The sequence below is a fragment of the Melanostigma gelatinosum genome, assembly GCF_949748355.1.
Source record: "Melanostigma gelatinosum genome assembly, chromosome: 20".
Classification (NCBI taxonomy): Eukaryota; Metazoa; Chordata; class Actinopteri; order Perciformes; family Zoarcidae; genus Melanostigma; species Melanostigma gelatinosum.
The window spans coordinates 19,214,976-19,240,069 of NC_136653.1; the positions used below are offsets into that span (position 1 = coordinate 19,214,976).

The window sequence follows — 25,094 nt, forward strand, 5'->3', positions numbered from 1 at the left end:
ACGCTTTATGCAAAAAAGCACTCCGTATCCCCCATCAGAATTCCTACAACGTGCTGTTAATCAGTGTAAATCATTCTGCATCCGTTGGGGCGTTCTGTGCTTCCCTGGCCCGACCGCTGTCATGAATTTATGCTGCTGTTCATTATTAGCTCTGACGCCACCCTTCAATCCAACAAGCGTTCAACCCAGTGATGACAGAGTGTCGGTATATGTTCCGAGTTTGTGCATCGTCTTGCTAGTGCCCTGTCATAGCGCATCACGGCTGCTTGCGTGGTAAGTTTTGGCGGGCGGGCGGTCGGTGCGTCGGGGAGCTGCTGGTGGAAAGAAACCTCTGTGTCAAACTCCGCGGGGCTTATTATAGCTGATCGATATTGGCTGGCGGGCCTCTTCTTTGCTGCTGACAGCTCAGGATGCTATCTGGGTTGTGTCATGCCTGTCAGGTAATAGGGGTGGAGGAAAAATGCACACACTCACAGGAGGTTTATATGCAACATAAGAAAACATGTAGGGATGTGTGTGTATTCGTAATGAGGGAGAGAGGACCAAATTTGATTGATTGACTCATCTATAGTCGAGGTTGAAGCTCCTGAGCTGCTACCTCTGGAATTACAGTAATTTAAATTCAGTGCGTCTCACCTGCAGTTGCTGAGAGGTGTTCATCAGAACCCATAAACATGGTTGTTGATATAACGGTTACCTATGTCAACAATCTGAGGAACTAACAGGATTCCATCAGCAGCTTCAGCATACATTACAAAACCTTTCCAAAAAACGAGTTTTCATCTGAGGTTATCTTTCGCATAGCAAATAACATGGTACAAGAATGATTTTTGACACATCACATTAATGTACATGATTGTTATTGATCTCGGAGGCCGCGGTTAAGGCTTGATTCCCCTTTCTCATATCACACTTGATTACACTATCCAGTGATATTGATACAACATACAGAATGCAATTTTCTACCCAGAATCGCAACAATATTGCCCATCAATGTCAAGGAACAAATGGAAAAAGTTGACCAGGGTTGTAAGTGATACTGATTGGGGGCATTAGCACACCGTTTGGAAATATGATCCAGGCAATTCAGGAGGAAAGTCCATTATCCACGAAGACAAAAAATGTGTGAAATATATTACTTTGGCAGGACAGATGAATGGCGTCATTAGCTTTTATTTCGCATGTTCTTCTCAGAATTTCCCCGCGACATTCATCAACACGCAATACAATTGTAAAGGCCCTCAACCTCTTAATATGTCCTAACGAGCTGCTGAATCACTGGCACACCGTGCAAAACCTGCAGCAGAGCTATCCTTTCACATTACTTTGCACTTGACAGTGAATCACTACGGCAGCACATTTCCACATGAATTTAGGGAGAAGATCACGTCATTTTGTCGGAGAGCGTTTAATACACACAATCCACACATTGTACTGCAGTTTTTTTGGCATTTAAACCGATATTCTGTGGATACATAAAATCACTGTATTAACAATAGAGTCAAGGGGTTATGCTGATATAGGATGTATTTGTGTGCTACTTGTTCCCCGTCCACATTATTTATGTCAGAAAATCAGTCACTACTTCAAACATGCTTCATGGATGTCATGGACAGATCAACGAGATTATTGTCTGCCACTCAGACTCTCTCCGCTCTATGCCACTGAATAGACCTCTGCACAGGACAGTGCAAAGCAATCAAGTCACAAAGATTTTGCAGTCTGTGTTAATTACCTGCTGGCTTTGCAGTCAGTCCAGCTGAAGGATTTTTGCAACGGCGGCTATAATCACCGTAGTGTGTAAACAGGTTTGCTGCTTTTATACAGACCTCTTCAGGTTTTCATGCATTTTACACTTGAGCACTTAAACTGAACTATATTTAACAGCGTGTAACACGGTATCACCAGCAGGGCCGGTAAATTTCATCCGGTCAGGTGGTGGAATCCGTCTTTGTTGGGCCTGGTGAATACATCTTGTTGAAACGTCTTTGATGTCCTTCTTATAGGTCCTCATTGAAAGATTAAATTGCGGGCTACACGTCGGTAATACATCTCAGCCAGGTGTGGGGTGGGACTGAGGAAGAGCCATCAATAAAGAGAAGGATGGTCCGTCCTTGGCAGCCAGGAAGCCAAGGAATAAACAAGTTGTGGGAGAAACAGGGCTGCCCTTTCTAGGGAAAGTAGTTTATTGACTTGTATTTAAATGAGACCTTTTGTCTGCAAGTGTGTGAAATGGGGCATTGGAGCATGCCACTGCATGCCATCACATGCTCTGTATTGCAGTAAAGGGTACTGAGACTTTTTCCCCTTTCCTAAGTGTGACTGTCTAAACTGATTGGATTTGTCTTTAACCTTCAGCGCTGTTGTGTATAATTTGTAGGGACGGGTATTGTTCGGATTATATCGACTCTTTTCGTTGCTCCTTTTCTGTACGCTTATTTATCAATACTCTTTTTTTATTACTAAATAAGTGCTTCTTAACATATTTAAAGTAATAATAACTTATATTGGATGTTAAATACAACTAAATGTTTATAGAGCAGCAACAGTAATGTTTACAACAGCAAAGCCACATATAGACTCAATGAAACCTCAGGCGTCGTAAGTGCTCATTATAGTTGCCCTGCGCAGAAATGATGAGCACCGTTCCTTTAAGTGAATTCCGAATTGCCAAATTATTTTAATAATAGAGACAATATGTCAAACATTAATTTATGACCATTATGTTCAAATGGAGAGTGGCTTGTTGCTAGAAACGAATGGTGAAAATAGCTGCAGAGAGTTTAATAGAGGGTGAGATGAGGCGGCTTGGCTTTAGACACGCCACTAATGGCTGATTTTTCTCGCAGATAATCACTGCTCAGCATAGGAAAGGCCCCAGCATTATCTAATTGTGAGCGCACAGGGTTGTTACATTTACGTTGTAAGCCTTCTGGGCTTCAATTGCTAATCTGCAATAATGTGGTTGTTGTCACCAGGAGATTGTCGGAGGTTTCACAGCATGTGGGCTTGTATTCAATGTGAAATGGTTGAAAGTGAGTTCTATTAATAAATATGTTCCTGCGGGTCTTTATTCATATCTATTAAAAACGGTAGAGGAAGACTGTCATAAATTTATGATTTATCACAGTTTATTTATTGTTAATGGCATTGGAAAGTACGGAGTCAACCTGGACTGCGTATGAGTATATAAGTGGACCTACTCACCCTGACGTCACCCATTGGTGTGTGTCTTAATGCCTTCAGTTTGCCATTCTGACTCTTGCTATCTTGATTTTTAAAATTTTTTTAGCCATTGCGGTTTTTGGCAAAGAAAATGTTACAATTACTTCTACAAAATCACAGACAACTCCCAGACCGGACAACGCCGTGGTAAGGACCTGTCAATCACGACATAGCCAAGCCTTAAAGTATACCCAGCTTTTTCATCTATTTTACTTTACATTGGAGCATAATTTACGAAATGAACATCATGCTGTATTGAAGCAGAAATGAAACTCGTGCTAGAGACCATAAACTCATGTTTACTGACGTAATAAATCAATAAAAGTCAGAAGTCGCATCATTTTCTCATACACTTCTATACACTCTTGCTCAAACTTCTTTTTCCTCCCAGAGGAGTAGTCCTCTAATGTCCATTTGAAAGAAGGAAGTTTAAGGCACCTCCGCATTGCTTTCACCTTTCACAACCCGGAGGTTAACGCCCTTGAGTTACACAGAGCTGACAATAAACTTGAACCCCTTTGTTGCAGTATTACTGCAGTTACATTTGATTCACTCTAAATTTCTGGTTGCATTTTCCATGGAGGAATCTTATTGCCTCAGAGACTCTCGAGACCCGGAGCAGTTGCTCCCTTCTTAATGGATGCAGGAGGGACTAGTCGTGCTAAACACCACACTGAATCTTGTCATGACCTTATTTGCACCTCACAAGGAGCAGCTCTCAGTCTGAGGCCTGACTAGGTTTTCTAACAGGCTCCGAGTCTATACGTGTCGAATAAGTTTCCACCTCAATTTAACTGACCAAGAAGCAATAATACATACATTCTGGCATAAATATCAAGATGTAGTCTGCGTCAAATGAATATATTACGGCTTCTTGTTGTTTTTTGCAGTTTTATTTCTCAAATTGGGTCGCATTCATTAAATGGTATAAAACCCAGAGTATAAATTCATTCTCTTATTTTGTAGTCCTATCATACCACCAAAATAAGTGGAAATGCAGTCATGGCATATTTTTCTCTTGGTGTCGCAGAACAAAATAAATGTTGCTTTGCTTGTACTCATTAATCTGAAATAGACCACAGCCTGGAAAGATGGATGTTTTTAGGACTCCTTCCCTGCTCAGGACTAATCGTCTTTACCTCTACCTCATGTGATTGCAACATGAGAAGGTACACATAAACAGTGGATGTATGTTTTAATAATATGCAGTCATAATAATTCCTTCAATATGCTGATGTTGGCCTATTCCAGATATATCAGTATTGTTGTCATGCAATAAAAATGCAGTACAGAAATGCCAAACTAGGCTTGAGGTGATTTAAACATGTCACCTTCACATCAAGCAGCACTGACGAGTTAACTTTTCAACTGTGAAATATTCTGCTCAATATGCATCTCTGTCAAAATGTAAAACCAAAACAATCAAATCAAGAGAGTTCGTTTTTTGAAGAGCTGCAACTAATGTGTACTTTCATTACAAATATTCATTTTAAATAGTTGGGGATACTTTTTCAGTTGATCAACGGGTTCAGTGCAGTCTCAGACTCGGGATGAGTATGTTTTGAAATTTGAATGAAAAGAAAACAATTATGCATTCACTAGGACAACCAAATGTTATCAAGTTGTCTCCAAACATCTGCCATCACTACAAGCAACCAGTGGTGCATCCAGACGCCAGTTAATAGGCAAACCATTTGATCCGTAACACCCGTACTCTGAAGCTCCACTCAGTAGTTGTTGTCCCCCTCCTCACTTCCTCTGTCAGTGGTTGTCTTGTATTCTGTATGATGTCAGCGCTGACATCATACAGAATACATGTGTGTTGCACGTGTGTGGCTCTTATAACAATGATGCAGTTAAAAAAAGAATTGCACGATTCAACTGATAAAGACTGGAGATACACCTGTGGAGCTAAGATTAGCAGAGTAGCAGCAAGGGGCGGGGCTTAGAGAATGATCAATTTACAGCAAGGCTCCAGACTAACTTCACCACCTTCAAAGAGAGTCCTGAAAAATAATTTCAACCATCCTGAAGTCGGTACAAACTATAAAAAATAAAGTTCAAATAGCAAATAAATGATTGCATTTAACAATAAAAACATGCGTTTACTCTGAGCAGAATGTATGGGCAGGAATTACAATACCATAAGTGTCTGATTAATAAGTGTGTTGTTGCTGCGTGACTTATTTTAGACAGCAGCCATCTGGTGTGCTAATGAACTGATAAATGAGAACCAAAGAGTGTAATAGTCACAACTTTCATTTCAAGAAGAAAGAAAGGTGTAGAGGGGAAAAGTAAGTTCTTCTTAAATCCAGTCACTGAAAGAAATGAAAGCTGACGCCTAAGAAATTATCCTAAAATAATTTAGATCATTTCTTATTCCTATGATTGGTCAGTAGTCTCTTGAGCCACTATAGCGCCACTCTCTGCAAGTTAGTGAATGGAAATCGTGTTTACATTGTAGAGTGAATACATTATCACAATAAGGCATTGATTTATTATAGCACGAGCATTCATTGCACAGAGACTCACGGCCCATTAGAGTTCATTTATGTGCCTTGAAAGCAAACCTGTTACCCTCACAAGCCTCTGTGACAGTACCTGATAACTCCTTGGAAGACATATCACTAACAGCCTGCTCTCCCAGTCTCCAGGCATTCTGTCTAACTTGTATCCCGGTAAAGCTACGAATCATTTCGGAGCAGAAGCCCTTCCCTTAAGGTTGTCCTGACAAAGGTCTGAGGATGTCATCTACAAATGCTTTTCATATGGCGAAGAATCAGTCAATTATTTTGAAGCAGTGCAGCAGCCCAGGATTAAGTGATTTAGGAGAGCAGCAGACAGCAGCTCTTAGCCTCAGAGACTTCCACAAACAGCATGGCTTGTCAGGGCTGATTGCAGCGGCACTGGGGCAGATAAGTCAGTCTTACTATTATCCTACGTAAGACAGGAGTGCCAAATTACAACTTTAGACTTAAACCCCAACAGAGTTTACTCATGAATGTGTTAAGCCACAGCAGAGACCAAAAAAATATATAGAATCACCAAAAACCAAGATGGCTGAGGTTTGAGTGGGGACAGAAAAAGTGTGTCTGACTGGATGTATATCTCAGTCTGGATTCAGTTCAGGCTATCGGCCCTCTCTGCTGTTTTGTTATTGCTGTCAGCATATCCCCAGGCTCATAACTGTGATGTTCTGACAGCTTTACAAGGGCCGTCATTTTAATTTATTTCTACCGGGCCATCGATTCTCTCACCACTTCAATGTCATGTTTAGTCCAACATAGAAATGAACGCACAGCTCCATTAGCATGTATAGATTTTCCTCCAAAGCCTGAGACCATTAATGTCTTAAAACACTAACAAACGGGGACAGCTTTACAACAAGGGCATTATTAGATTAAAAAAAGTCCAGGCTTAGTTCCAGGGGCCAAATGAAAATGGGCAACAGTTGCCATCAGAGATGGGGTAGTGTGAATGTGTTTGTATGTTATTTTGTTTCAGAAGGACAGCCTTGCCCAAACGATTGTGACATAGTGCTTTTATACACGTAAAATTATAAATAAATATTGTGATATTTTATGGAGTTGATATTGCCCATCTGAAGCCAAAGTAGTTCAAACGCTATATATTACAGTGCTTTTCTGTTTTCTTCTATTTTATCGCCCTCACATTCTATCGCTCCCTCTATTTACCACCAATTCAATTTCTCCTGAGCTCCTTACTATGTGATTTATGACTTCTCCTGCACCATAAAAAGCTGGAAAAATAAGGCTTTTTACCTTGCCCACATACTGCGGGTCTGACCCCATGTACTCCTCCAGTACAAAGAACTGGTTCCACACCCAGCCCCTTTTGACCCGTTGAAATCCAGCCGCCCCATTCCTCATCGGGCCCACCAAGCCTCTGGCGTGCTCCCGCCCCGGCCTGCTCCGTCCCAGTGCCGACGAAGGTGGACGTAAAGAAGAGACGGAGCCTTCGTCGACGAGAATCCAAAGGAACAGCAGCAGGCAGTTCCTTGTTAGCATTGGCGATCTGTGAGGTTCAGGTCCCCAAGTTAAAGTCCAGTAACGAGAGCTGAGCCACGCTGAAACGACTTGTGTGGGTGGGTATGGGGAAGGGGTGAGCCGGTGCCCAAAAAGCAGGATCCCACTCAGAGAGATATGGAGCTCATCACCTGAAGGAAACAGAACAAATACATAGTTAGAAAGTTAGCCGTTTGCTGTTTACCTCCGGCTGGCAAGCACAACGCCTTGCTCCGTGCCGCTAACTGGGTGAGCGAGGATCCCCCGGCAAAAAGGCTCGCCATTCATCTGCATGCACCACCCACGCTGCAGTGACACCGAGCCAGCAGGAAGAACAGGAAAGCCTCGCCCCGAGTGAGCCCTTGGTGAGGGACACGGCACAAGAACTGGCAGCGAGCCAATAAATAGCCAAGCATTATTTTGTATTCATGTGATAAATATACTAATGTCAATTAGATGGTTTTCTGTATGAGAAATGGGGCTAAAGGAAAACAACACAAAAAGTACTAATTATAATGTTCTGCTTCTAGTGATTCATTTGACTTGTACAGACGTGGTTTCCGCTGTACTGGAGTTCTCAATCATAAACACAAGTGTACTAGACAGTTCTCTGGGATTTATCCTCTAATTAGCTAGATTACTCGTCTCTGCGGTGGAAACTGTGACTGTCTGTGTTACTGCAGGCCTGTCTGTGTTACTGCAGTTCCTTGATTGCCCAGAGAGGTCGAAAGTCATATATTATTTAATGAGACTTTGATGAGAGGGTGCTGAGGAGCTTTTCTGTTTTGGCCTGGCAAACCTCGCCCTAATGTCTTTTCATCAAACCCGACAGAAAGCCCCTGTGAATGGCGACGAACCCTTCTCAAAAACACACACGCGTGCAGTTGTTCCCATCATAAGCCGCAGCATGATGCATTGGCAGTTCATACATCAAACTGACGTGTGTACTGTACGGGATGCCGGTGCTCGCAGTGACTCCTTTAAGGTGCTTTTCTCTCAGACATCGCTCCGGCGAGGAGCACAACATATTCTGACAAGCGGTGGCCACAGGAGATTGTCTCGGTTGCCGCAGCATGTCATTTGTCAGAGACACGTTCCATGAAAGAGGCAACTCGTACAGAATATTACTAATATATAATCCAGCTCACAGACAAGCATATTTAATTATTTTTCTTCCAATGTGCTTTGTTCTAGTCTGCACATAGCTCAGCTGAATTACCAACGGGGCTGTGAGATGGCTGTCTCATGTCATGCCGTTGAGTCTGATTCGGGATGCATGAGTGAAGCACGATTGAGACAGGAAAAAACCCCAAAAATATTCAGAAAGTTTGGCAATACCTCACTTCTTTATGCTGCATATTTCCATTTCAGAACAATACAAGGAGATCACGTTGATCTCTGATCGGTCTTAAAACAGACCATGTGTGGTATACTTCAGAGTAGTGACATAATACAGTGCATCCATTGTTCTTGAATACAAACATATAAGGACTGCAGGTACTATATAACTTGTCATATTAGCAGTACGTGCAAGCGCATTTATTACAACAGCAATAAGAGAAATGAGGTGAAAAACAGGATTACAAAAGTCGATCTAGGTAGATTAGGTTGCTCTACACGTTGCAACCCTTGAAAGCTGTTTGCAGATTAATCTCAGCTAATAAACTGCTGAATCTACAAATTGTATTGTTAAGTTGTTTACCTGTATTAACTTATGTTTGGACAGGCAGCACATTTTTAATCATGAAAAGGCCTTAAGTGTCATCTCTTAATTAACCATCATTCATTACACAGACGAATGCGTATTAGACGTTACAGAAAGACAAAGACATATTACAGAAATAACCTCATTTGTTGAAGCCTCATTCATTATTGAGCAAACAACTGTTGCTGTTCACACCTCGTTGTCAAGCCAGGCGACCATATCAACACCCAGGCGCTCGGCTCTGGCTTTGCCACGAGACACTTAATTGTGCTGAAAACAAGAGAAGGGAGCCACAAATGGTTGGAATGAAGAAGGGAGCTAATGGTTTCCACACCTGGTTTATTGTTCCGCTCTCCCTCCTGATGCACTTATAAGCTGTACAGTAATGGAAGACAGCATGCCTCTAATTTCATAACCGGGGCCCTCATTGACATCATTGTCTGTTGATTAATTATCCTGACTTGGAACATCGTCTTCAGAGGGAGATTACTTGAACAAGGTTAGCGGTGCACCTAGATTCATTTATTCTCTGTCATCGCACTATCTTAAAAGTCAGAACTGATCTGCAAAGTTCCCCGTGCAAAATTGGCAGGAACTGTCTTGACACGGGTCAGACATGCCTCTCCCGCAGGTCACTCCTCATTTAGCGCCGACATAATGGAAAATGACTGTTCCCGTAATTCCTGCAAGATCACGCCTCTGCCGCTGCACGGCCCTGGGAGGACCTCATGCATATTGTATGAGGTAAGTTCATTAGCATGTGTTGGGCTCCGGTTGCGAGCCTTGACCCGCACGTCTACTTCAGACAACGTGGCGCAGTGGGCTGACAGCGCTCTCGCGCATCACCTTCAACAACCGGAGAGCATATGGCCAGCCGATCTGCTGGAGCAGATCACCACCCACAAGAGACTCCCACCGAAAGTTAGTCGTCGTCAAGGCTGCCATAAACATGACAAACAAATAAGTGGGCATTGACTTCTGGAATGGAGGGGAGAGATGAGTCACCTGGATCAAGTTCTTGTTTTGTATACTCTTTCATTTCCTGAAGGATGTGTGGGCAGGGACGTTCGTTTGGTGATTTAGTTTTTGTGATTCACCTTCAGAGTAGAAGCTTGTTAGAGTTTGTGAATGTAGAACTACAATATTTCATTTTGATGAAAAATCTTCATGTGTAAATGAGGGTTCAGCACTTGGTTTGTCAGTTTATAGAAACATATTTCACGCTATATTTATATATTTGTTGATCAATGTTGGTGAATGCAAATTATTTAAACACCACAAATATAGTAATTGTTTTTTATTACTAAATATTTTAACAACTAATTTTGTGTTTCTTCTCAAATTACACGATCGAGAGAAAAATGCAAAAATCTAGAAGTGTGTGTAGTTGCCCGTTTGCATTCACCTGTCTGAGTATGGCTGTCATAAACACCACATCAGGCATGCATTTCGGTCAATTAAAAGAATAAAAGTAGAAACCGACTGGCAACATACTTCAGGTCACTGTGTTAATGTTTCTCTGCACATGCATCAAAGGAGCTGCAGCATGTTGGTATGGATCATATTGTTTTTGTACCTGATTGTAATAACAGTGAAGGCTTCTATTATTATAACAGATGTGTTGAGGTCAGCACTGTCACCACAATGATCACAACAGTGGCCGGAATTGAACTACGCTCTTGACTCATGAGAAAATATGTTGAGACTGATGAGACGGAGGAAAAAAAGGGAATCAGGGAAATCACTGTGAAGACATTGCTTTTTGCACGGCTCAGGCCAAAGGAGACTGTAATATCATTTGGAGCCCTTCGGGGGATGAGTGGGTGGCGAGAAGTGTAGGTGGAAGCAATGTAATGAAAATGGGAGTAACCACGCAGCTGGCCAGTCGAGCTAAATGATCAAAGAAATCCTCATGCGTAGGTTATAGCGCAACCAAAGTAATAGCCAATGAAATGGCTCCGTCAGTTACTCGGATACATTTACGATGAAGTTTGGCCTCGACCCTTCTGTTGGCTTGGCAAAACAAAGGAAACGAGCTGTTTTATCCCCGTCCAGGTGTGAAACAATCGCGCTGGTAGATGCGAAGCACTGCAGTCGATACTTGGCGGCTGTTTCATATTCTTGAAGGTATTCTTTGGAGAGCTGCTCGGAGATGAGCCTTGTGCACAAAGCTGTGAGCAGCACAAGGTTCTCTGAACAATGGAAACATTAATATGATGTGATGAGTTGTCTTCCCGGCTTCTCCTCGCGTCCCACGCACATTATGTTTGGGGAGATCCGAGTGATGCCTTCCACTCACATTATGTCCGACCAGTTGTTAAACTTGGTGGTGGATGTGATATACAGTGGCCACTAATCCCAGCAATATTGTGATATTTTACTGAGATAAAGTCGCCCCTCAGCGTGCCAGTGATACAACTCCAATTAATATATAATAATGTTCCACCCAAACCTTAAAAAAAGTGGTTTTGTACTTATTTGGGTTTTGTACTCATCTTTTTAGTGTAAAGAGTTTCTCTTTTTTTGTCCACACCTTGTGCAGCTTGTTTTACAAACTACAGGCTTTTTGTCTGCCAGCAAAACACTTGGAATGAACTGCCTAGCTGAAAAACTGAAAACGGCCATAAATAAGAACCTTTTAAAGAAATGATGCCACTATTGAATGCCGTTATTACGTTTTTTGAACCATAGATTTGTCCTGATGAAGAGCACCTCTATCTTTCATTGACTTCATTAGAACACGGAGACAGTAAGCCGAAGCACATTCTTTTAATAGTGATAAATAGCAACTACTCCTGTTGCCAAGGCTATTTCTGTGATGAATGTGCCTTTTTTGAAATTGCTGTGTCGACAGAACCAAGCTTGGAAAGAGACTTTGCAGAGGGTTTCTGTCGTGTTTTTTTGACACACTTAATATTGGAAAATGTTGGACTACGGATATGTTGGCGTAAAAAAAAAAAAAAGAAGTCTCAGTGGCAAATTGTATCTACATTAGAAAGAATAAAGAGAATACACAGACATTTAATCACCACTTATTGGGCTTTGAAGATTTTCAAGAGCGGTATAGAAAAACATCAAAACAAACAACAAATGCACAGAAAAAAAACATAAAAGAAAAGAAAAAAACATTGGCGGTAACACAAACGAGGAAATGTTACGCGTAATTCATCACATAAGTTAAAAGCTATTGAAACATGACACGGCAATCGTTAACAATTCAAACGACAGGTTGCTAGATCTTCTAAAAAAAGTCCTTCTCTGTTTGACAGTGATTCTTATTGTCTCTAGATTAAACTCTACAAACCATTTAGGCGGCAGCTTCTCATTCCTAGCTAGTGCCGATTATCTCTCTCTCTTGCTGATTTTAAGGATTGTACGATACAACTCAACTTGTCGGTTGAAGAGCTCTCTGTCTTGTGAGGGAAGAACCTCCACTCTGTTGCACCATTGTACAACTACGAGACTTCTTGTAGATTGAACTACTCCAACAGAGTGCTGTGATTTCTCTCATTGATCTACACTGACGCGTAGGGTAGCAACATGCTTCCCAGCTTCAAACATGGTTCGGACATTGCAGAAGCCAAACCGTAGGTTGGTTTTGGTGGAGCAGGGAGCTCTGTGAAAGTATCGGATCAGACTCTGAATCGATAAATACCCAATGTTCAACTCGGACCCAGTTTAAGGAACTACTAGTGCTGCAGTGCCCATTCAAAAGTCCCTGTTCAGAACAGGTTGATTGCTTGGCCTTTAGTATTTCTGCTTAAAGCTTTCTCGAGCACTGCTAGTCTTAAAAAGCGACACGCCTGACACTGCGCTTCCTCGGGTCCTGAGCAGTACACCTGCCGTGACGTTAGCCGCATGCCCCGGCTGCGCTTAAGTATACGTGTCATTTGGGTGCAAAAGCTCACAAAAACATCGAACACAAAGTGTGAAGAGGATCGGATGAAAGGCTGTCTAGAAAATCGAAGGACAGACGGGGGACTCGGAGATGTTAGAGTTCGATGTGCACAGTGTTCACAATGGAAATATAGTGACGAGTGACTGTCAGGAATCAGAGCCTGGCAATGAAAGCATCAGGACAAGGTTAGGTTTGTCACAGCAGAAGCACAAAAGGTGTCAACTTGTCTCTATATATATTCTATGAAAAGTCTCACTCAATCACCGCTATGTTTTCACTTTGACACTTTTCTGCAGGATACAAAGGTGTTTACCGAAACCCAAACCAATTAAGTGCAAATCAACAGGGGGGGAGGGGGGTAGGATATTACTTTTACTTTAAGTAAAGTGCTTTGAGTGCTAGGAAGGCTGTAAGAAATTTGAGCAAAAAACTGTAGTTAGTAGATATAATAAAAGTGTTTAATAATTCATAATTAAGAATTCATAATTAGTCATAATCATAAGGGTTTTGGGAATGCATAATTAAGATAAACATAAAGTGATGTAGGATTAGTAGCTAAAAGAAATGAAGCTTCTGCCAAGTTGCAGAAGTCTAGCTTATATACTGAAGGACTATCATAGAAGGGAGTAAGTCATAACTGACAGGATTTGAATGTGTTAGCTGCTCAGGGAGAGAGAGATGTGAGATAGGCGTTTACAGAAGTGCGTAGGGAAATTGGCCAATAGCAATTGAGATAGACGGAAGGGGAGGAGTCGCGAACGAATGTGTGGGGGGGTTAGAAGTGTTTTTCTGCCTTTTACTAGCATGCGGTTTCCTGGGACGGCTGTGTCTCATGGGACCAGAGGTAGTTTTTTTCCAAAGGGGGTTAATATTGTAATATTTCGTAGGAGTATGTACTCCAATGTTTAACTGTAATCGTACTTTCATCAGTGGAATTAAATTCCTTATAATTGTAAACCAGTCTTGGTAGATTTCTTATTGGAGCGTGTCGACTGCACAAAGCAGCCGGACACACGTGCTCCGGCCTTCTCTCTGTGGGGTGTGAGTTTCAGCCTCGACAAGGCAAGTAAAGCGCAAGTCCATTTACCATATTTCCTTTTCTTTATCCTGATAATCCAGTGCTCGGCTATCTTGTATCATGTCTTTGACATCTGACGTTTTGACAGATGCAACTATTCAGAGTCGGGAGGCACGCCTGATCTCATTCAGGAGCAGTGAAAGACTGGCAGCCAGAGATGAAATGAAGCAGCCCTGTTGCCCCAAGGATGGAGCTCCATCAGTGCACATGACCCTGCTGACAGCTCTCCAGCATGGAGCGCTACCACTAGTTTCTGGCCTGGGACTTCTACTGCTTGAACCTGTTTGGTGGAGGCTCTTCTCTCCTATCTCACTTGGTACTTTTTGGCCTCATCCTTCTGCCCGTGTGTGTTTGTGTTGTTTTTTTTACATAACGAGAAGTCTGTTTCTGTCACAAATCAATTGGATACTGATAAGCGACTTCTCAGAGGCCATGTTGCCTCTGGCATGTTGTTGCAGCCCTACGTTACCTCATCTTAGAATATTTCCATCAAACTCTGATTCAGGAAAGACGGACTAGATTGTAGACTGACGAGAAACTGCTCCATCAATTCAATTCTCTTAGGAAGCCTGCATATCATTGGGCACATGCGCTCCCTGAGATGGTATATTACCTTGAATATATTCCAGTGATGATGAAAAATGAATTGGCCGCGTGTCCCACTGAACGAAGGTTGCCTCTCCGTTAGTCGCTGAACTTTTCCCCCCTGAAGATGTGGAAGGCTGAGCTGCAGAGATAAAAGTGGCCCGAGGTGGTAAAGAAGAAGCAGCACACTGACTCAGCTCTCCCCAGCGTGAACGCGTCTGGATCCCCTGCCAGCAGAGTGTGATGCAACAGATATGGCTCCAATGAAAGGTTGTGATTAAAAAGGAAACATTAACTTCAGATGGGCACCCAGGATCTGAATTATGGATTTTTCTCTGTTAGATGCTGTGGATAATCTGTGACATATTGTTGACACGCGTGCACTTCCGAAAAACGAATAAAAGCCTTCCTGTTGTTTGACTCGGAGCTGCCGCTGTTCTCTGATCTGAACTTAATGAATGTACATTACAATAAAAGCAGTGAACGTGGAGAACCTGTCGGCACTCAGCTTGACTGTGAACCCAGCAGCCATAAGACTGGTGATGTACCTGCTACTACAGGATGTGCACTGCAGACTCGCATGGTGCTGCTTCGGTGTGAACTAAGAAAAGACAAACTCCCAGGCTGCATTTTGAACCCCGTTGCTTTGTTTGTGTGTCATTAAGTTTGGCCAGCGGCGATGCCAACTATTGACAGAGGAGGTGATTGGAGGACAAGCAGATTATAACAAGACGGACTGCATTGGGCAAGTGGTCCAGCACCTGCTCTTTTCTAGGTGGAAAAAACAGATTTGTAATCAGCACACATTGTCTCTGCAAAGCAAAAAAAGTAATGGTCTCCAAAAAACAGGCTTTTGTCCTGTAGTGTTCAGTCAGTTCTGCAGACTCCCTAAAAAGAACTTCTAGGAAGCGCCCCCCCGCCCCAATGACATACCTTAAAGCAGGGGTCTCAAACTCATTTTCACTCCGGGCCACATCAGCATCATGGTCGCCCACAAAGGGCCGGTTGTAAATGTCACTACTCGTAACATATTGTTAAATAACTGTCTGCATTCACAGTTTAAAGTAGTCGTCAATGTACTCACATACATTTCCATGTTAAACGTACAGTAACCAGCCAAAGAGCTGCTTCTATGACTGTTTAAGTATCTCATAATTTTGACTTTCAATCTCATAATTTTGACTTTCAATCTCATCATTTTGACTTTCAATCTCATACTTTTGACTTTCAATCTCAGAATTTTGACTTTCTATCTAGAATTTTGACTTTCTAGCATAGTTATGACTTTCTATCTCATAACTTCGACTTTCAATCTCAGAATTTCGACTCTGGGGATATTTTTATTGTCAAGTCTAACTTAAAAAAAATTATAATAATAATAAATAATTTAAACTTTTTTTTTTTTTTTGCTGGTGGATTCGCGGGCCACATAAAATGACGTAGCGGGCCGGATTCGGCCCGCGGGCCGGGAGTTTGAGTCCCCTGCCTTAAAGGGCTTTTATCTCTGTTTGCAATTGCACCAGTAACAGGAACGCTGAGGCAAGATCAGCAAGCGGTGAGCTCACTTCCTTCGCTACAAGCTCTCTTGGCTTTTTCAGGAATATCAGAATAAAATAAGCAACGTTGTTACATGCCACACCCATTAAAACACATGCAAAACAGCCTGCACTAAAGGACTTCTTGTGATTGCGTTTGGAATCGGCTTATTCTGCTCAGTGGTTGTGCTTGGTGCTGAGTTCGCCTTTAACTTGCGTGCTTCAGTAACGGCACTTCCGTGGTTATTTTAACCCAAACAACGATCTTTTCCTAAACCTAACGAAGTATTTCCCGATCTTTTGCTTTAAACCTAACTGTGAAGGCGTTATTTTGAAAAGGCCGCATGAAGCAGACATTGACGCCTGTTGAAGGCTTTTGTAGGAAACCACACAGGAAATGAGAAGTAACCTTTCCTAAAATGAGGATACGTTGGACCAGCTGTTATTTAGCAGACAATGTTGTTTTATTTGCAACATCAGCGTGTCATGTCACAGACAAAATACTGAGTCAGCAAGCACAGAAATGTACCCTGTCCATTCTTGTCTGTAGAGATAGAAAGTAATGCATGTAGTTAAATGCTCAGCTGTTTCGCTGGCTGCCGGTGGACGCACCGTCACAATACAACCTTGTATTGAGCCAACATAGTGCTGATTCAGCACAGTTAATCACTGTTGTCTTCATCCGATGATCCAAAAGGACATTTTCTGTATTTGTAATTATTCCTCAAGTCTTTTGTGACCTTCATCCTTCATTCGCACAGCGGAGTCTTTTTATGAGAAAACAATTGATGTAGCGCGAGTTTGCCTCGTCAACCACAGCTCAATCCACTCGTGCCTATTACAGCTGTTGTCTTCTTCTAATTACCCTGATCTAATAAGTGCATTTGCTTGCTGTGACAGACATACATCCCAAACTATTATGACTATCATTATCAGGCCGCAGCATTTCTCAGCCAATGCGTTTCCCATTTTCGCTTAATTAGACATTGCTAAATGTTAACAGATAAAGCTTGGGCGAGCAAGTCAGCCTGCGTTCAGATTAACAGCCCGGCTGAGCAGATGGCAATACATTAGACATGAGGGAGAGAGAGAGAAAAAGGGCAGTGGCCTAAACAATTACTGGATACCTGTTTAATGGTAGCAGAATTCTGAAGCTGCCATGTTTACTCTCGTGGCATTTTTGAAAGTGCCAGTCTGTATTTTAATCAACAATTATCAGTTTTATGAGCCGTTTCACCTCACACCATCTCCCTCCTCCTGTTATTGTGTTTCTCAATCAGCGCTCCGGTTACGTACTTGAAACGGATGCTGTTATGCATGGCTTCATAGTCAACATTTAGATCAAAAGGTTCTTTCTCTACACAGCCTCTGCGATAACTCACATGTCACACCGAACCGACGGAACTCTCTCCTGAGGTCGGCGAAGTGGAAAAAGAATCTTGCAAGTATGTGTCTAATAGAATCGCTCAACTGTTCATTTTAAGCACTCACAAAGAAATGAATGGCGAGCTCCTCAACATGGTCATTAACTGAAGCAAACATATTCACCTCTGCAGCCCACTGAATGCTAATGGAATGTGAAAGTACAGGGTTGGCCATTTGTGAGACTTGTGTTTACACATTACAGGAATGAAACTCCTTCTACTGTGCGGTGCGGAGGAACAGCCAGCTCGTAGCCACGCTGTGCTGCATCATAAAGTTCTCTTAACTCGACAAAGTTACGGCTCAATACATTTTCCCCAACTTGTGTTCAGTTGTGTGTCTTTTTTTCCCCTTTTGTTTACATTCTCCCCACCAAGGTAATGAGTGCAGTGGAAGGGGGAACTCCCAGACGATGAACTTATAATTTGAGTATTTGTGGTGAAACCTGACCTGAGTGGCTTCTGAAGTGGTAGGAGGCAGACACGCGAGACTTTGTTCCGATATCAAAAGGTGTTTTATTTATCAAAAGTGCCCTGCGACACGTGTTACCAAACATATATACAAACAAAACAAACATTGAACTTAGCTTAATTGAATAACCCTCAACTCATCTTACAGTAACATAATCACATGCACACAGCTACCCACTGGATATGGTGTTCTTGTTTCTTGTGTGGACATGATAGGTCGATGGTAAGGTAGCAGAAAGAACGTCGGAAATGACCCGACATTACAACCTGGCATTGGTATTTATTTAAGAATCAGTTTAACTTGACCTGAGATAGAGCCAACTGCAAACGTGTATTGCTTACACGAGAGGTGTATGAAGAGCATCATAGTTTGAAGGTTGTTGCCAGCGACCAGGCTGCATTGCTTTATGCGTTGGTGTGACAATGTGTTGCCTGTTTCAGAGCAACAGCTGCTTTAGTTAAATGAGTGGCCTTGATTTGGTTGATGTAGATGTAAACACAGATGTAGATGTAAACACAGATGTTTGTTTTCAACACCGTCACTATAAGCTACAATGGAGTCACCAGTTAACACGGTCACTCGTTTATCTGAAACACCGGATGGCTTCTCTGGCTGCAAGCTGTTATGTGTTGAAATGTAACTGGAAAAATCGAATGACTTTCACCCTCGTACCTTTTGACTCATGTAACATTTCACGCTCTGTTTCTCCAGCTAATACACAGCCATATCCCGCCACTTACTAATGTATTCTCACTCGTAGTTCACGCATCTAGCAAGTCCTTTTGCTCAGGCTTCATCCCAAACTGTTGCACTCCGCCGTAGTTCCAAGCTGCGTGCGCACACCCAGCGTACGCAGTCATTGTTTAGAAATGGTCTATATACAGTCGTCACTGTACAGCATGAACACTGTGCATATTCACGCATGGTCGAGTTTCCTACATGTTGAACAACTATGACTTCGCTGCTGTTGTTGTTTTTAATTTAATTGTGATAGATTCCCATCTTTTCATCCAGATTCAGTGTTTAACTTTACAGTTTCATTCAGAATACAACATTAGCCTCTTTTTTTCAGGACAGGATTCATCACCATGGGTTTTTTCTATTACCACAGTAATCTAAATGCAAATTTGAACTGTCCCTTTTTCCACCAGGATGATGCTTCTGGCACAGTGTATGCACTCGAATAGAGACGTGTTCTCCCCCTTTTATTCCACCTCTACATGGGAATTTCATCTTGAATGGAGACTGCTTATCATGTTGACAAACGTAAAAGAAGAGATGCCAGAAATTGAATGAAAAATAATGCCTTGCAGTTAAATTCTGACATTGCTTGTCTGCGTATACAGAGCTAGACGCAGTCAGCTGTGTCAAACTACAGGAGACCATCTTTGAACCACAGGGATGAGTAAAGAGGGGAATGTTCTACTAAGATAACCATATTATGGATCCATGGTGGTACTCTTCGATGATCCAGATTTTAAATGTAATCAAAGTATGGCTCACACATCTAGTCCTTGTTAAATATGATGTTTGAATGTAGTAAATTGGGGACATGCTGCATTTGCCATCTGTACCTAAATGGAAGCGTTGCAGAGTTTTACCCTCTTAAGGTGTCGGCCTAGTTATTTTTTTGCACTGGGAATGGGGCAATGCACACGATACACACTGTACACGCATTGTGATGCCACAGCTATCCTGGATGCACTGATAAGGATTGGTAGCAGTGAAAGGCTCCATCATTCCTGCCTTCCTTCTTGGCCCTGCCATTAATTTGTCCCTGCATGGATATGGTCCTGAGTGACACCCGGTGAGTCGCTTCCTCCTATCTCCGCTCTTCCTCGGCACTGTAAATACAGCCGCGGCGCAGCAGCCGGAACGTGCCCGTCCTCGTGCAACTTTAAACCCACGTGTTGGTGGTCTGATACCAAGAATCTTCCTCTGCACGTCGCTGCTTCGGCATTGCCACTCGATTGTACTCCATCAGCGTGGTCAGGGATGCCTGCTGTGACCTTGTTTATCATCGCCTAGTCATTAGCGGAGGGAAGGCTGTTCAATGTCTCCATCCGCATCATTCATTTACTCACTGTCTAGGCCACAGTCATAGGGATTCACCGATACCTGTATCTGGTCCCATACTGTACTCATGTACTCATTTATAAAACTACTCTGAAACCTCAGTTTTCAAATAAACTAATATCATTGTTAAACTGTTAAATTGTAACATCTCTTCTGGAAACAAAGCTCTGTTTGTATCAGGAAAACATAATTATCTGAAAGGAAGCGCATGAGCTGATATCACAATGTTGGCCTGTAACATAGAGTTAGTGTCCAATAATGCATCACAGCTTTCCCAGAAGGGTCGCAGGATATTCGTAGTTCAGGACTGAATGCCAAATCTTGGCCCGAGCTGGCAAAGCAGAAGTATTGTATGAAGGCCAAACCTACAAAAATGTATCTGATAAATACGACAAAAAAATCAGCTTGCATCGCGCAGGTATAAAATGTCAAAGCTGTTTAAACAAGACTGCAAACTCTTTACTTTTTCACAGTCTAGAGGGCTTTCAGACAAGATTATTTTGAGTGAATTCGAGCCACGTCTTCCAAAACTTTCACAATGCACGGTTTAAAATTGTTTTTTTTTATCAATTTGGCCTTTTTTGTGTTTTACCTTCCAGCGGGAACAATGTCTGCTCAACAGAACTTGTTCTGTTTACTTTCGGGGAGAGCGATGGAACAGTATTTCAGATGTCTGCTTGCCAGTGTGTTTTATTTTCCTTCTTTTTTTGTGCATTGTCAGCAGGAATTTAAACTGTCTTGGGAAGGAATAACACATACAGTTAGACAGCATGCGACAGAATAAAAAAATATTTTGTAGAGGTATTCCTATGGTACATTCAGGTGTATTGTGATAATCCAAATCTTTTTTAAGTCCTCTAGGAAGGTTTGAATAGGACGACCATGAAAGCGTAGTATTTTTCCTTTAATCGAAGACGAGAATCAAAAGGCCTGAGTAACGCCAACACTGTCGGTGCTATGAGAGCTGGCAGAAGTACCTGATAGGAGACTGATTAGTGACGGCGCTCTCAATTTAGGCGAATTATACCTTTTACAGTCTCTGCTGACAAACTCAGCTGTTTGTGTGCATGGTGTTGGAACATAAAGTTGGATTTCATGTTTCAATTCATATCTTGGCATTTAATGGATACTCAGAACAGCTAAGGAGTAGATTGGTACAACACGAGGCAGATGTACAGTAACAAGAGCCTAAGTACTACTAAATAATGCAGCGGAGCTCCTATATTTATTGAATCAAAGAAAAGAGAAAAAATATTGGCTTTTTGGAGCCAGACTACCGTCAGTCAGTGACTCGAGGGTGTGTAGGATAAAGCGGCAGGTATGCAGGAGTGTGAATTGAATTTTTCTTGAAAACACAATTACTAGTGATTGGACCCAATTTCACCCCAGAAATAGTTTAACACACTTAAAGGTGAACTAGCAATTACCCTTTAGCCACGGCTGAATGAACTCCAGATTATTGTGAGGCGGGCTGGGGGGAGTCTTGTTGAATGTAGAATGTAGAATGAGCATCGCGGATAGAAGCATCGGCAAACACTACTCAGTGTTTTTAGAAGGTGCACATAACGATACAAAAAAAACAATTCACAGTCTTTCTTCCCCTTGTATTATCAACACAGCATGGTCATGAAGGACAGCTCACTGACATTGATAAGGTGAATGATTCTCACCACATAACTGCCTCAAACACCCTCACCAGGTTAGCCCTGGTAGTCAAGTACCAGCGCAAATAAATACACACACTAATATAATTCAATTATGTAAGTTCTATCAAACGAGGCAACATATAGACATTGAATTGTGATAGGAACCTTCCCCACAGCAAACGTAGGAATTCAGGTTTTGTCAGCATTTGATAATAATCCAATAATATATATATTGACATTCACATGTTGAGCTTCTCTTCAGAAAGAGAAATGAGTTCATGCAAACACTAATCATTTCAGCTGAGGAGTATGTTTCAGGGCATATCCTCTAGTACAAGAAGCAGTAAGAATAATCAATGAGAATCTTTTTTACTCACAAAGAAAGGTCTGCTTAATTATTTAATACATCAAATGGATTCAGTAAGCTAGATCAAATGGATGAACATCAAACGGAGGATAAGGAGATCTGTTATTCCACCACAGCACTTCTGAATCAGCTGAATCTTGTGGGAAGAGAACATTGTTTCTTACACGCATGTAATCCATCACACACAGAAGATGAGGCTTTGCCACATTTGTTTGATCATTTGTTGTCAATTATGTATTTTCTTTTGAATTTTCACCTGCACACAAGCACATCCCAGGGAGCACAGACACTGACTGCAAAGACTAATGAACTCGTTTTTTATTACTCAGCCGACTAGCAGAACCCAAAGGTACACATGCAAAACCAACAGAGGCAAGCTGTGATAAGCTCTGATTATGTTGGAGTCTCCAGGTTTTGACAAATTCAAGGTAAGCAAACTCCACATGTCTCTCTGCTGTTGGGTTACATCTGCTGCGGCAGATAATGCCGAAGATGCAGAGTGACTGCAGGAGGTCTGCTGTGATCCCGGTACCGAGAGCTGCGCCCTAACATCGAGGTTTATTACACAGAGCCACTAAGCAGATTCAGTGTTCTCCTAATGACCCGGTGCGACAAAGGAATAAACTATTGATCGGTGCTGTAGGGATGAAAAGTTTAATGTTTTATTATGGGGCAACCAAGGATACCCTGACCTTATGAAACCCATGCAAAGCTTTGTCCAGATGGATGAGTGTCATTACAGATGAGCATGGATCACACGTGCCATGTCGTTGCACACCTTTCCTATTGTTTGAGACGTTGGACTCGGAGGGCATTTCATCCACCCTTCAACCTATGGGCTTCTTCAGGTTTTTTTGCGCTGCACTTTATCTGCCAATAATGTGGGGAGGGAGGGTTATGTATTGATTCCAAATATCTTTGCACTTTTCCATCTGAACAATACAAACGTTTTCATGGTCTAAACTGCTTGGCAGTGACACAACTGTTGCAAACAATGAATAGACATTGCAGAGTTGTCTGCTCAACTTGACCCTTTACTTAGTCGCTATGCATTCATGCTCCCACGTAATACATCCAACACTTGTAACAGACATTTAATGCATTCACTTTAACCCTCTGAACCGAGCAGTTTTGGTGCGTTTCTTTGCTCCTGTCACATTTTCCCCTCTGGGGCTTTGGTTTTAACTGCTATATATTAAATATTATATGTCATTTCTGCATCTCTATGGCAACAACACCATCATAGAGACAACAATGTGTTGCGTGCAGTATAACGGTTCCCGTGACATACATCCTGTCCTCAGCAGCCAGAAGTTCAGTGGAACTTTCATGGAATTTTTGTCACGTGACTCTTGGTCTCAGGCAAATCAGTCATGGCTTCCTAGTTGCGCTGAAGAGTGAAGAATTTATTGTTTTTCACATTACCTGATTAAAGCAAACAGTTTTTTTGGGGGCAAGATTTCAAATGACAAATGGTTTTAATGAAATATCAAAAAATTTAAGCTCCGTTTGTTGCTTTTTGTGCACATGATGTGTTCAAGGACCGTCAGAAAGACAAAACTCTGACAATAACAACCGTTTTCATAGCTTCTGGCGAGGATAAACGGTGTAGTTTTGGCGATTGTTTGAAGAAAACATGCTTTTCAATCCAGCTGGTGAGTTTTGGGTTCAGAAGGTTAAAGTCTCTCCTCCAAATAATGATTTTTAGATAATTGTGTTTAACTTACAGCAAACCTACCGGGCTATCTGAGCGCTCCTCTTTTCTTTGACGCTAATTAATACAACCATCAAACTAAGAACATAAGCCCATAGTGCTGTACATGAAAAGAAAAACAATCTTTCAAAGCAGAGGGGCCACAAAGCATCTCTTCCATGGCGCAGAGAGCTCTGGGATACATTATGTGCATTAATGAACAGTTAATAAAAATAAACCTCAAAGGCCAGTTCTATGAAAATATAGTGCGTGGGTTTAACGGGCTGCAGCCAGGATGAAAGTTCCTTTCAATCTGAGGCAGATGACATGACTGGCTGATGAGCAATAATGTGCCGGCATCAGACAGAAATATGCAGTTTTGCTGGTCTTGCTCTAATAATGAATAGATTTTCAACAATCTACATTTTGATAGGTTTTAGATAACACGCAGAGGTAGTTACGCAAATGCCCCTGGAGTCTGCTGATCGATATTTCCCTCGGCTCAAAGTGTCAGAATGTCAGCACAACAGATTTCAGTCAAATGTAATCAACTGAAGAACCGCGTGTCACGCCGGTTCAGTCATTCCACACGCGACAAGTCCTTTTCTCCCCTCCACCCTCCCGACAGAGCGGCCTTCTCATTTGGCATCAAGTGCAGGGAACAGTGTGATCACAAGGGACGGACACGAGGGAATGCATCGCTTAAGGTCAGCAACATTCTACACCTGTCTGCCTCCTCGATGACGACTTTATTAGGGGAATTAAGGGGAGTGCAGAGAGTGTTATTGTGCACTTAAACAACTTTCCTGTTCCGCTGATAAACAAGCAAACACACTGCAACGAGTGCATTGCACATTAAAATGTTAGCATCATACACCATTAAACACATCTGTGTTTTCATGTCAGTATTCGATGCAGTGCAGATGCCGACTGCTCGGTTCTAATTGTGATACCTCTGTGAGCAACGAAGCCTAAATTAAGTCTGATGCATAAACAATAACTGCTTCAAAATGGATTTTAATGCCATGCCATTAATTTGCTAGACAGAGGATCGTATCGGCAACATCCCCCACGTACTGCAAGGGCAAATTAGAAAGTGTACAATGTCACATTCATGACTGTAGTATTCACAGGTAATATAATTAGAATTCCAGACGATTATGGCTTTTCAAAGCCTACAGAATGTTCATCCCTTGTTTCATCATATGACAGCATACCGAGTGCTCAATGAGAGGCATCCAGACATCTGGTGATGATTGCCAGTGACAACTGAGTGGTTGTTTTATCACAAATAAGTCCCTAATTGGAGTTATAATGGCCCTCTGCAGTCAATGCCCACGTTTTAGCAATGAGAAAGTCGTATCGACT

At 42.1% G+C, this 25,094-nt stretch overlaps 1 protein-coding gene across 1 annotated transcript in view; it reads right to left on the reverse strand.

The window, feature by feature from the left end:
• LOC306794138 (cadherin-12-like) overlaps nucleotides 1-7,256 on the reverse strand; it is a gene marked incomplete at its 3' end in the record, with an annotated part of 49,235 nt that extends 41,979 nt beyond the window's left edge. The window contains exon 1 of the mRNA XM_079292070.1: nucleotides 7,008-7,256. Coding sequence (XP_079148196.1) covers nucleotides 7,008-7,253 — 246 coding nt within the window. The 5' untranslated portion in view covers nucleotides 7,254-7,256. The remainder of the gene's footprint in view (nucleotides 1-7,007) is intronic.
• Between the last annotated feature and the right edge of the window lie 17,838 nt (nucleotides 7,257-25,094).